The sequence below is a fragment of the Squalius cephalus genome (genome assembly GCF_949319135.1).
Source record: "Squalius cephalus genome assembly, chromosome: 14".
NCBI classification, from domain to species: domain Eukaryota; kingdom Metazoa; phylum Chordata; class Actinopteri; order Cypriniformes; family Leuciscidae; genus Squalius; species Squalius cephalus.
This window is the reverse complement of record NC_137135.1, coordinates 34119339-34134338: the sequence shown is the minus strand read 5'-3', so window position 1 is coordinate 34134338 and position 15000 is coordinate 34119339. Positions and strand designations below refer to the sequence as shown.

The 15000-nt window shown below is 36.6% G+C and overlaps 1 protein-coding gene across 1 annotated transcript in view; it reads left to right on the top strand.

Annotated features, from left to right (window-relative positions):
• dock2 (dedicator of cytokinesis 2) overlaps positions 1–15000 on the top strand; it is a 155965-nt gene that overhangs the window by 51235 nt on the left and 89730 nt on the right. The window contains 5 exon segments of the mRNA XM_079892030.1: positions 548–648; positions 2037–2171; positions 8476–8584; positions 10586–10656; positions 11661–11767. Of these exon segments, the coding sequence (XP_079748156.1) occupies positions 548–648; positions 2037–2171; positions 8476–8584; positions 10586–10656; positions 11661–11767 (523 nt within the window).

Below are 15000 nucleotides of genomic sequence, written 5' to 3'. Positions count from 1 at the left end.
CACACTCACTTGGACAAAGGTTCAAATGGGGGTTTTCGCAGAATAATAATTTTTGGTTCCCCAAAGAACCTTTCAGTTCTTAAAAGAACCATTTTTTTTCTTAGTGCGAAAAACATTTTAATGAACCTTTTCTAACTCTAATGAATCCTTTATTTTGCAATTAAAAGATTCCATGGCTGTTAAAGGTTCTTTATGGGACCATCGATGCCAATAAAGAACTTTTATTTTTAAGAGTGCAATTTCTAGCAAATTAGAGGCATTTGAAAGACTTCTATTGTGTTTATATAAAGTTAATTACAATGATGACTAACCCAAACCCTGCAACAAAACTGATGCTCCCAAATGTCCTCTTTAGCTCACTTCAAGTGATAGATTCTAGTCAAATTATAGATAATGAGAACATAAAAGAATAAACAAAGACAGAAAGATTTGTTTTCAATGATTTAAGAACGGTTATAATCACTGTTATAATTGATGACATTGCAGATGAGTCTCTCTCTCTCTCTCTCTCTCTCTCTCTCTCTCTCTCTCTCTCTCTCTCTCACAGATCTATATCATCGGTTTAATTGCCGACAGAAAGTTTCAGCATTTTAACACTGTGTTGGAGGCGTATATCAAACAACACTTCAGCGCCACACTGGCTTACAAGTAAGTCAAACGCTCTTCATTCAACACTAGATGGCAGTGTGTGTGTGTGAGCCTCAAATGTACATGAATCTGTTACACATCCTCAGACACACTTAAAGCTGCAGGTCTTCACGCCCAATTCCGATTGGTTGACTGTATCCAAATATTTTTACAGACTAGCTTACATCTTCTTTACATCCGATATCTGCATTTACTATACACTCACTCAGGCTGAAAAAGAATTAAAAAAGTCACGATTTTGCAATGAACTTGCACATGATTTGATAATATAAGCTTTTGCTTTACTTCTTTAAAGATCAGCAAAACATTGTATTGAGCCTTCGTCCTCCATTGCGCCATTGAAAAGAGTCATGTGATCGCAGTTGGTGTCCACCTGAGTTGACGTCATTCGTCACTGTCACTTTTTTAATGATATATGACTTGCATTGACGGGAATATCCGGGAATACATGGCAGATGCAAATGCATGTATGATTTATAGCAGATTTATTTCCACACATGAATGAGGCCTGAAACCGATCTGGAATATCGGAATCAATGTGCTTTTTTCCTGCTTACACGTTCGTGGATCATATCCGATCTGTGCCACATGGGAGGAAAACATCTGAATTGGGTCACTTGGACCATGTAAAGTAAATCAACAGAAAAGGGAGTGGATAAATTATTAAAAAGGACCTATTGTGCTCTTTTTCAAAGTCTTGATGTTGTTTCAAGCTCTACTAGAACAGGTTTTCCTGCTTGAATGTTGATTATTTTCCTCATATTCTCCATTGTTGCGGCTCCTCTCTTCCCAGTCTGTCAGTAACGCTCTGTTTAGTTCCTGTCTCTATGAAGCCCCTCCTTCTGAAAAGCACACTGTGCTCTGATTGGTCGGCTGGAGCAGTGTGTTGTGATTGGTCGAGCGCTTCGAGTGTGTTTGGGAAATGTCCCGCCCCTTACTATAACCGCCAGTTTAACACACTACTAACTAACTCAACCAGGCCCCGCCCCTTTATTCTGCGCATTAATTATTATAATGAGGAATATTGTGATGTGTTCGTTCCCGGAAGAAACTCAAGATGACAATGGAGGCGTTTCAGGAGTTCAGAAACACTGACACTGATATAGAGAAGAACTTTGTGACTTTGCAGAGATTTTTCATGATCAAACAGCAACATTACACACTAAAGAAAGATAAAAATGGAAAAAAGCAGAACACTGTAGCAATTTCTGTTGACATACTGCGTTACTCGTGTGTTCTAGTTGATTTATGTGTACAGTCTATTCTCTGTCTCAAAGTATCTTGATTTTGTAGTTTAATTCATTTAGAGAATTATTGGTGATTACTATGCCTTCAAAACCTCACGAACACACACAAACTCTCTCTCCATCTCGTTCTGTGTGCTGTAGGAAGCTGATGTCCGTGCTGAAGACGTATCTGGATGTGTCGAGTCGAGGAGAGGCCTGTGAACCCATCCTGAGGACGCTCAAAGCCCTCGAGTACATCTTCAAATTCATCGTCCGCTCCCGAATGCTCTACTCTCAGTAAGTTTGTGCGATCGATTCTTAAAGCGAGAAATTATGAACAAATCAGAAACACCAAATGAGACTCACAGACCAATGAAGACTGTAGGAGAGATGTTGTCATGTGACCTCTGTATCAGTCATTTGATTGGTCAGTTTCTCATGGACTGCTTGTTGCTCGTGTTGATTGTGTTTGAAATCGAATGCTAGTGTAATACGTGCTGCATAACACATACTGTGCCTATTATAATTTTTAAATAATGTTTAATAGTATGCACTATGTAACATTTCCAAAAGCTGTACCCTACCATTTAAAAGTTTGGGGTCAGCAAGATCTTTTAAAGTCTCTTCTGCTCATCAAGGCTGCATTTATTTGATCAAAAATACAGTAAAAACTAAAATATTGTGAAATATTTTTAAAATTCAAAATAACTGTTTTCTATGTGAATATATTGTAAAATATAATTTATTCTTGTGATCAAAGCTGAATTTTCAGCATCATTACTCCAGTCTTCAATGTCACATGATCCTTCAGAAATCATTCGAATATCTGATATATTGATTTGATGCTCAAGAAACATTTCTGATTATTATCAATGTTGAAAACATTGAGACCGTATACGTTTTTTTTTTTTTTCAGGTTTGTTCCAATAGAATGTTACCTTAAAAAAATATATATTTTTGTGACATTATAAATGTCTTTACTGTTACTTTTCATCAGTTTTATGCATGAAAATCTTTTTTAAAAATCCAACCTCAAACTTGTTATTGTTTCAGATGTAAATACGGCTATTTTTCATTTTTATACAATTAATTTGATTATTTATTAATCATTTTTATTTGCATTTGTATTTATTTTTTGCGTAAAGTGTTCTGACTGTCCAATAAATTGATATTTTCAATATTGACACACTAGAAGTGCATTGCATTGTGGAATACGGTCTTTGTTTTTTTTATGCAGAATATTTCTTGATATTTTTCTTTTGAATTCAGATTGAAATATGTTTTGGAAAACCGTGAGAAACTCGAGTTGTGACGAGTGGTATGCTAGTCCTCTGTTCTGAGCGCAGTCTGTGACTGTTCATTCATCTGAACGAGGGCTGAAAACAAAACAGAACACAAGGAAATGGAGGTCCAGCTGCTTTGGGCTGAGATTAAGGGGTCGTTTTTTAGGGGTTGTGACAGGGTCGCATGTCCTCCGGCACGCTCTGTCCCGGCGTTTTGTCGAGGAGCGTAACAGCGCTGGCTGACGGTCATTAAGGGCCCGTGTGTGTGTGTGATTGATGACTCTGCCTGTCGGGCCCCTGGATGCCGTCATCGAGCGGCACTGCAGAAACACACACTGTGGCTGATGCTTAGTCACACTGTTCCTGTGACAGCTTCACACTCAAGCATGCAAACACACACACAAACAGCACTATTTAAATGTGTGCATTAAACAGCATTTATAGACGTGTCAGACATTGAACTAACTTTAACTTGCTCAAAAATGCTCTCTTCAAACGGCTGCTCTTCTGTGAAGTCATGTGAGGTAAAGGACAGTTGTTACTGTTTGTATACTTGCATTGTGTTACGGATGTTCTGGCACATGTTGTAACGGATGTTGCAATGCAACGGTTACGCCACGTGAGATTGTGTTGCTGGAAGCGTCCGCGGTTCACAAACTGTGTGTGTGTTGTACAGCGTGTTCAGTGTGTTCAGTCATCAGGTTTGTGTAGCAGCTGATTGCATCATTAATTTGCCTAATAGTCTTTGATGCTAAAACAGCTGCTAAATGAATCTTAATAAGTGTGTGTGTGTGTGTGTGTGTGTGTGCGCGCACTAATGACCGACAGGAGAGAGCGATAGATCTGTCTCACTGCAAACTGCATTTGATAACAATAAATGCATAAATCTATCTATCTGTCTGTCTGTCTATGTCTGTCTATCTATGTCTATCTATCTATCTGTCTGTCTGTCTATCTATCTATCTATATCTGTCTATCTATCTATCTATGTCTGTCTATATATGTCTGCCTATCTATCTATCTATCTATCTATCTATCTATCTGTCTGTCTGTCTGTCTGTCTGTCTGTCTGTATCTATCTATCTATCTATCTATCTATCTATCTATCTATCTATCTATCTATCTATCTATCTATCTATCTATCTATCTATCTATCTGTCTGTCTGTCTGTCTGTCTGTCTGTCTGTCTGTCTGTCTGTCTGTCTGTCTGTCTGTCTGTCTGTCTGTCTGTCTGTATCTATCTATCTATCTATCTATCTATCTATCTATCTATCTATCTATCTATCTATCTATCTATCTATCTATCTATCTATCTATCTATCTATCTATCTATCTATCTATCTATCTATCTATCTATCTATCTATCTATCTATCTATCTATCTATCTATCTATCTATCTATCTATCTATCTATCTATCTATCTATCTATCTGTCTGTCTGTCTGTCTGTCTGTCTGTCTGTCTGTCTGTCTGTCTGTCTGTCTGTCTGTCTGTCTGTCTGTCTGTCTGTCTGTCTGTCTGTCTGTCTGTCTGTCTGTCTGTCTGTCTGTCTGTCTCTATCTATCTATCTATCTATCTATCTATCTATCTGTCTGTCTGTCTGTCTGTCTGTCTGTCTGTCTGTCTGTCTGTCTGTCTGTCTGTCTGTCTGTCTGTCTGTCTGTCTGTCTGTCTGTCTGTCTGTCTGTCTGTCTGTCTGTCTGTCTGTCTGTCTGTCTGTCTATCTATCTATCTATCTATCTATCTATCTATCTATCTATCTATCTATCTATCTATCTATCTATCTATCTATCTATCTATCTATCTATCTATCTATCTATCTATCTATCTATCTATCTATCTATCTATCTATCTATCTATCTATCTATCTATCTATCTATCTATCTATCTATCTATCTATCTATCTATCTATCTATCTATCTATCTATCTATCTGTCTGTCTGTCTGTCTGTCTGTCTGTCTGTCTGTCTATCCATCTATCCATCCATCCATCCGTCTGTCTGTCTATCCATCTCATATTAACTAGTCTGTGTATCACAGTATGCTGATGCATCTTAACATCTTCAGAAATGCAGCCCCATCACGGCCGGATGATTTTTCAGTGTTTATTAGTCTGAAGTGTCTCCGCACGAGTGTTTTCACTCTGGACTCAGTGCCGGCAGGAGGCGCTTCGCTCTGATAATGAAGTTTGATGGAAAGGGTTACTCCTCTGCTTTTAAATTAACTCTCTGATACATCCAGATAAAACCACAGACATTATATTCCCAGAGCCAAGAGTCTTTTCACCATGTGGGTGTGGGAACGCCTGGGTCGGGTGCAAGCTCTGGAAGTTTAATAATCCTTTATATTAAATAGCTGAAAAGAGGAAATGGAGGGGAAAATTACCCAAAATTATTCATGAATTATTTATTATTTAGATATTTGGGTGATTCTTCAATTTGGGTAAATTTTTTGTCCTCTAGCTTGAAATGCTTATAAATTAAATGCTTATAAAGTTGGTTTATAAACTTATAAAGCATATTTTTGGCTTTTTTGTTTTAATGACTTCTTTAAAATAACTTTTTTTGTGTGTGTTGAAAAGATAATCAGCCAGATTATGTTTTAAGATTCAAAATGTTCATTAAAACAAATCACTGAATCAAATTGATTTGACATCCTTCCACTAGTGTGGGGTTTCCCAACCAGAGATTGTGTTGATTTAAAAGCTAACAATTAAATAATAAAAAATGTACATTTAAATAAATAAAGTAAATAAAAATAATATGCTAAAAATTATGAAATATTTGTTTACCTGCATCTCATGTGACCATTACCAACATCAGAGTAATGTTACATTTTTATTATTAATATTTTTATTAATACTTTTATTTTTTATTGCTTTTATAGTTTTAATTTTAAATGTAATATTTATGCACTTTCGTTATTTCTATTAGTTGTTTTAATCAATATTTTATTTTTTATTTCATTTTCAGTGTCTATTTATTTCCATTTAGTAACTGTATTGCTTAAACTTAAACGTACAAACTTACATTTCTAATTTTCATTACTTTAAGTTTTTCATTGATATTTTATTTTATTTCAAAAACAAAAATGTTTTTAATAATTTTAGTTCTAGTTAATGATAATAAGAACATGCAAATGTGTCGTTAAATGACTGAAATATTAACTTTAAATAATTTAATTTTAACTTATTAAAATTAAATGATTTAATATTATATTTTAGTAAATATATTTGTCATGGGATCTTTGCTCTAGTAGATCTAGTGGTTGATAGTTAATGTGTGTTTAACCCACTGTTGTATTGACCAATCAGCATCCAGGACCAGAACGGGTCTGTATTCCAAAGAGAATTTTGTTGTGTGTGTGTGTGTGTGTGTGTGTGTGTGTGTGTGTGTGTTAGCTGGTTTCTTCAAGGGTTTTCATCTTCTCACACATTCTCTGTGCTGTTTGTGTGTGTTATCTCTTTGAGTGGTTGTTTTTATCCTCTAATGGCTCTCATTCATACCCACTATCAGGATTAAAACAGTGTGTGTGTGTGTGTGTGTTTTTAGCCTTATGCAGAATGAGCGACTTGAGCGTAATGAATATATAATGTCTTTGCATTTTGTGTTTAGAACTATTTTTAAGTGATTTTTTATGTTTTTCTGTGGATTTACTAATTCTAGGAAATGCACATCTACTTGTCTTGTTGTAAGAATATACAGTATGCATCATTGTTTTGTGAGCTCGTGTGTTTATTATAGTGTGTGTGGTATTGTGTGAGGTTGGAGGTGGCGTATTAACTGTGGCTCTCATGTGGATTATAGGAACAATGCTTCAGTAATCACGTCTGTTCTTCAGCGGTACCACGGTAAATACTGTCATGTGTTGCAGCATAATCTCCACCCTCAGAAAGCCCACCGGCTATAACATCTGTGCCGAGTTACTCCTGACAGACAGACAAACAGATAAACCAGAGAGAGAGAGAGAGAGAGAGAGAGAGAGAGAGAGAGAGAGAGAGAGAGAGAGAGAGAGAGAGAGCACTGATCTCCACACAGCTGACCTGATGGACAGAGACAGGAGAGAAAACACCATGAAAGAAGGACATCAGAGATAGAGAGATGAATCTTTGGGCTGTGTCTTATTAAAGAAAGTTTCGTTCAAGGTCACTATCAGTCAGAACTGCCGGCACATTATCCTCTGCTTCTGTGTCCTAAAACACAGCTGGATCTCTCTTACAAACAGATGAAAGAAACAGACTTTAGATCCACAACCCACCCACTAACTAACTAGGCTCATCATGCTCTTTTTGCTGACTAGATGCATTGCAATAAAGCGTTAAGCAGATAAAGTTGACCCTATTATGCTTTTTTGGGATATTACCTTTCATGTCGTGTGTAATACAGCTGTTTGTGAATGTCAAAGGTCTGCAAAGTTTTCAAAAGTCAAAGTGCAGATAAATGGAGTTATTGTGTCCCAACTGTAATTCCAGGCTTACTTCCTATGTGGGTTTGTAACTAATTTGCATAATTCCAGCCTATGGTTTTAATTGGCTGTCCGTAAATGACACCTACTTTGCCCCGCCCACAAACACTGTAGTTGTATCTGAGACTGGAAGAGTTTGGTTTGTGTTTAATGTCGAGAAGACGCTGTTTTCTGCTGACAAAGCAAATCCACTTTGATGAGATTGATACGGTAAAACCCACGCCATCGTTACTGTTCGTATCACCGAGTGTCAAGAGCTGAGATTCAGATATGATAATGAGCGTTTGATTTCTGACCAATCACAGCAGACTGGGCCATCTGACCAATCACAGCAGAGCAGCTCTCAGAGAGGCGGGGTTTAGAGATCAAACCGTTTCAGACACTGAGAGGAAAGAGCTGATGCTGCACTGGATATTATGAGAAAATTAAAGTGTTTTTGACCTTGAATGCCTATTGTTGGAGACATTTAAACATTTCTCAATTTCATTTAGTTTAGCTTGATGTAGGCTACTAAAATAACTAAAACATAGTTATTTTATGTTTTAACTTGATGTATTTTAACTTGATGTACTAAAATAACTAAAACATATATATATATATATATATATATATATATATGTATGTAAAACGATAACAAATCTAAAAAAAAACTATAATAAATGTTTAGGGAAGAGATGTTGATTCATTGCCGTATGGAGATGGATCTTAACCAATATCAGTTTGACAGTTGTGTAGTTGTGTTGCGTCTGTCTAGCAGATTTAGTTGCATATTTACAACATTCAAGACCAACAGGTTTAATGGCTGAAGTGTGAAATATATTACGCCGCTCACAAGCGTTCTCTATCTCTCTTCAGACTGTATGAAGGCAAGGAACAGGCCGAGTTTGAAGAATCCCTCAAAAGTTTATTTGAGTCGATCAATAACCTGATGAAAAGTGACTACACCACTACACTACTGCAGCAGGTATGAATGTGTCTGTTATTACAGGTTTTTCCAATTGCTAACACACAGTTTTGCAAACTAGGCTGGTTTTATAAAAATACTTAACACAATTCTCAAAACCACACACCCAAACTGCAAAATACCTAATATATCGCACTGCAACCAAAACTACATATAGCATTATCAAAATCAAACTTTTGCACGAAATGGCGCACACTTTTTGTCTAAGCAACTACACACTGTTGGGCGTAATGAAGAGCACTCTCATCTTTAGTATGCTTTGCCATAATACTAAAATAGTTCAAATTGTAGAAAATTCTTCAGATTGTTCACAAGCACAGAAATATTTGCAGATACACACACATGCTGTTGAAACAATTATGTTTTTATTTTTCACCAAATAAGTCAGATATATTTACATTGGACTGAACACAAATATGCTCACAAACAACAGTAAACTGAAAAAGATTGAAGTGTTTACAATTAACCATTGAGGTGTTTGGTCAGGTGACACATGTGTCGACCAATCAGATCATGGAGTGTCATTTTGAATGGCAGTGTTTTGAAATGGCAAACATGTGACTTTATGTCAGATTGTTGTGTGTTATGCAGAGAACCGTGTTCAGTGTGTTTAAAAAGTGCCATTTTGAATTTCAAAATGTGTGTAAAGCAGAAAATGTGTTTAGACTTTTGGAGACTTGAGAAGAGGTTTTGCTCTCTAGTGTGTCAGTTTAAATAATTGTGTCATTTTAGTGTGTTAGCAATTGGAAAAAACTGTAGTGCTGTGCTAATATATTTATTACTAAATTCAGTTCAATTATACATAATTCACACATTAAATGATTGATGACGCAGTGAGGTACACAAGTCTGGGATTGATAGATTCTGTTCACTCAGGTTTGTGAAAATGTATAATCGAGCCGGTTTGGTCATAAGTTCAGTACAAAGGTGTCACATGATAAGTATCACAATTTAGCTTTAAATATTTCTTGATGTCACCTCATAATTTATTATTTTTTACATTTTTTAAAATATTTTAAAAATATGATTTCATGGACATATCATTAAATATGTATGTATACACTGTATATAATGGATATGACATGGGTATATACAGTATGGGTAACACGTTACAATAAGACCCTCTTGTTATTGTAGCAACTGAGTGTGAGTGTGTGTGTTTGAGAGAGAGAGAGAGAGAGAGAGAGAGAGAATGTGTGTGTGAGTGAGAGAGAGAGAGAGTGTGTGTGTGTGTGTGTGTGAGAGAGAGAGAGAGAGAGAGAGAGAGAGAGAGAGAGAGAGAGAGAGAGTGTAAATGTTTGTGTTTGTGTGTGTGTGTGTATGGAAATGTGTGAGAAAAAGAGTGTGTGTGAGAGAGAGAGAGAGAGAGAGAGAGAGAGAGAGAGAGAGAGAGAGAGAGAATTTGTGTGTGAGTGAGAGAGTGTGAAAGAGAGAGAGAGAGAGAGAGAGTTTGAGTGTTTGTGTGTGTGAGTGAGTGTGTGTGTGTGTAATTGTGTGTGTGTGTGTGTGTGTGTGTGTGTGTGTCTGTGTGTCTGTGGGTATATATGGGTAACACATTACAATAAGGTTTCATTTGTTAACATTAACATGACCTAACAATGAACAATATTTTGAAAGCATTTATTAATCTTAGTTAATGTTAATTTCTACATTTACTAATACATTATTTAAATCATAATTTGTAACTGTGAGCTAACAAGAACAATGACACAATAACAAAAGGTTCATAAATGTAAAAATATATTGCTTATTCTTACTTCGTTAACTAATGTTCACAAATTAGACCTTATTGTAAATATAGCGTTACCAATTTATGTGTATACATATTAAATATTTAATATTATATAAAATGTTATCATAAATTATTGTAACATAATAATTTAAAATGATGAAATTTAAAATTGTATAAAATAATTGTAATACTTTGTTCACATAATATTTTTAAATGTTAAAATTGTTTTATAACATTATATGTGTGTGTGTGTGTGTGTGTGTGTATAGGTGGCTGCTCTGAAGTACTTGCCCACAGTCCTGCAAGATGTGGAGACTGTTTTCGATGCTAAACTCCTCAGGTGAGTCTCATAACAGCCTAAAACAAGCCCTGATCAGTCCTGACTCTTAGCTCGACCTTCTTGATGCCGTAATGACTGATATACCGAGGAACTTAAATGGTAACTCTCACCAAAATTGAACCTAGGCTCTTTTTGTGAATCTACCCGAGTCAAACTTTCATTTAAAAGCATAATTAGGATGGAAACGCCACTTTTAAGATTGACCGTATTTTCGTTTTCGGTCAAATTGCCTTTTGAATGGGAGTGCTTGGGGCACGACTATGATAGCATCTTAACAGTGCTTTAACATTTAACAGTGCTTGATGACACTTTGATGACCCACATCAAGTTTGGGACATCAGTAACTGCAGAAATCAATCGCACAGGTTCTCCTTCATCCTGATGCTGATGGTCTTTAATGCCCCTGTCCTCCTACATTTACCAGAGCTTCTCTCAAATATAATGTTATTACAACCGTAATGTGACTTTAACCAGTTTAGCTGATCATGCGAGGAACTGAGGCAGATGTCTGATGTCTCGGCTGAAGTTTTTAATGAGTTTGAGGAGACAGTGGAGTGAGTTTCCCTCATATAGACTGCAGAAACTGAGTTTATATGGAGTGTTTTTATGTAGTCAGAGCCGGGAGTGTGTGTTTAGCTTCAAGTGGCATCCGATTCATCACTGTACACACACCACACAGGAGGGTCGATATGATACAGTAGTTTCTCACAGACACCAGCGGCGTTCAGACTCGATCAATAAAACGCAGGTCACTTTCTCTGCCCGCAGGAGCTTTAGCATTCATTTATGGATTCATTTATTCTATTTTTATCTTTTACTAAAAATACAAACTGACAGTTATTGTTCTGCAAAAGCTGATTAAACTTGAGTAAAACATCACAAGACTCATTGCCAATGAGACATTAAATGCATGAATTCCTTTGCATTAAAGCCCATTGAAACTTGTTTTTTCTACTTTTTTAATACATGTTTCTGTTTTTGTGTGTGTGTGTGTGTGTGCGCAGTAAGCTGTTGTATGACTTCTACTCCTGTATTCCCCCGGATAAACTACAGAAACCCAAAGTGGCATCCATGACCGAGATAGTGGGCAGCAAACTCTTCCACAGACAAGGTGAAACACACACACACACACACACACACACACACACACACACACACACACACACACACACACACACACACACACACACACACACACACACACACACACACACACACACACACACACACACACACACACAGACACACACACACAGACACAGAAAAGTTTGGGACCCCATTGAAAATTTAGAGATTTATGAATTCCCAGCATGAACAATTTTTTATAGGATTATTGTATTATTAATCGCTGAGTTTTTTTAGTGTTTGTTGATGCTTTGTAATTATTGTTAGTTATTTGTTGTGTGTTGTGATATTAAGTGCTCATCTTTTTACATTTAGTGATTGTCACTATATTGAAACTTTGCTGAATGAGAAATCTATTGTTGCCTTAGTGAATTTATTGTCTGGATGTGTCATTTTGCATTCAGTAAACGTAAAAAATTCTAATTCACTAACATTTAGCATTTAGCACACTATAAATGTTTTAGCATTTTGTGAGAAATAAGTGATATTTATATTCTGGACTATTTTTAGGGTCCTATAGTCAAATGTAAATGTCTCTTTGCACAGACGATCAGATGCTCTCTTCTCTTCCCACAGCTTGTGTTTCATTTGTTATTTTTCACAGTCTTTTCCTCCGCTCTTTCTTTCTCTAGGTTTATATGATAGCCTCTGGCCTGCTCCTGCCAAACGGCCTGTTAACTAGATGCTATAAAGTGATGAATGGTGTATGTGTGTGTTTGTGTGTGTGTGTGCTGAGCCTCAGTCCCTGGGGCCCTAAGCAAAATTCTGTTAAGGGGCCGTCATACCTGACCCGTGAGCCATGTAAACCATTTGCCATTGTCACACAGTCACACCTGACGCCCCAATGCTCCCACTACAGTCCTCCCTCCTTTAACTAGTACCAATGAAAATGTAATCCCTGATATCAGAAATAGACATTTTTACTAGAAAAAGTACATTCTTAATATCAAGAATTCACATTTTAAATAGTACACATTTATTATTGATATCAAAAATGCATTCTGTGAATGAATAAAAGCTAAAATGGCTTGCCGTAGTATGTCACTGTGTTTTAAATGATAAAAGCAAAACTTGATACTTGGTTGGTTGTTATTTATTGAGGGATGTGCATCCATATTGACCAGTGTGTCCAGCCAATCAATATTTTAAATGCAATATAGCTTATAAATCAATAGTCAATGTCAATACATTGCTTTCTTCCAGAGTTGTTACTAAACTGACTTGAAGACTAGATAATCACTGTCTTGTTTTAAAAGTATGCGTCTATAATGAGGAGTGCCATCACGCCCATATTGCACTGGTCCCCACAGATGTGTTGCTGGAAAGTGCGCGTTTCATTTTGTGTACGCATATATAAATGTATGTTAACGCGCGATACGGTTATCTTTTCCGAACTGCAGTTTATAAACAAACACGTTGCCCTTTGTCGTTTATCAAAAGTCATAAATAGTTGTGTTTCACTTTCACTTTTTTTGTGTCAGGCACAAAGTCACAGAACGAAGTGTCCGGCATTAGCAAACAAGACACAGACAGACCAAAAGATGCCCAGCGGGGTTAGACAGACATACAGACTAGAGCGAGATGCACATTAACTTAACTTTACTGTTCTTTGCTGACATCAAACCCTGAGAGGAGAGAACACAAGTCTGCCTGATTGCTGTTTGATTGACGCGCTTTGACAAATTTGCAGGGCCCTACGCAACTTGCGTAATTTAATAAATAAAACAGGGCTGATCGGCTCTGTGTGTGTGTGTGTGTGTGTGTGTGTGTGTGTGTGTGTGTGTGTGTGTGCTCTTTAACTTCCATGAGTTGCACACGGATGATGAATGTGTTTCTGTGTGTGTGTGTTTTAGACTGATGATTTTGCTCATGAGAGTAATGATGGATTGTTGACCACTAATGATAGACACACACTCACATAAAGTGAAGTGTGTATTATCTGATCTGATGAGTTCTTGCATTTTAGTGCACTGTTTTTTTTATTTTTTTTATTATTAATCGTAGTAGATATTCTGACAGATGTGTTTGCCTGTGACTGTTTTTCAGAATTATAGTTTCAGAGATACTTTACTTGCAAGTCTGGTGTGAAATAAAACCGCATTTTAGAAACCAGACCTGCACGGTATTGATCTGTTTTTTGATCGGCTAAAAGAGTTTGCCGTGAAATCAGATCCAATTTCTAGGGAAATGACCATTTCTCGATTCCCGTTGCATTCGACATCCTCTTAGTTTGCATTAGACATCAGGTCTCAGAAGGAAATTCATGCATTTTATGAGCACAATCACAAGCCGGCCGTTCCATTAGTGTCCGGTGCGTTCCCTCATAAATATTCATGAGTGTTGCTCCTTCGCCTCCACTGATTGGTCCAGGGCTACTTGATGTCACAATGCAAGGATTCCTGTTTTTTGTCCTGCATGATGCGGCAAGCTGTTTACTTATTCATATATTCATGTGTCATTTTATTTATTTTTGAATTACCGTGTTCCCCGTAAGCTGCCCTGACAGGCATTTTAATTGAAATGTATTCAGCCGGCCGCTGGAAAACGAGGCCCCGTTTTGTGAAATGTCACTCTGAAATGAGCGCGAGAGGAATGACACATTTATATGCTGTACAATTACCTGTACTGTATTAGCCTGGTCTGTGTGTCCGCTCTCACCTGGAGGAGAAGCAAGGCATGATGGGAACAGCCACAGGCGGCAGTCAGCAGAGATATGACGGTGGCTGAATCTACATTTGCAAAGTGTCATTAAAAAATTAAATAATCCTAACTTGTATTATAAAATACAATTAACAAAAATAAAATGAAAGGTGCAAACAAACAAATAAATAAACAAAATAAATAAAAGTATATAATATAATAGACTGTGTAAATAAATTAAATCAATTGAAAAATAATAAAATAAAAGGATAGATGGACGGATAGATATACAGATAGATAGGTAGATAGATGATAGATGGATAGATGGATAAATAGATGATATACAGACAGACAGATAGATAGAACAATGGATGTATGATAGATAGATGGATAGATGGATGGATATATGATATACAGATAGATACTGTAGATAGATAGATGGATGGATGGATGGATGGATGGATGGATGGATGGATGGATGGATGGATGGATGGATGGATGGATGGATGGATGGATGGATGGATAGATATATATATAGATAGATGATATACAGATAGATACTGTAGATAGATAGATAGA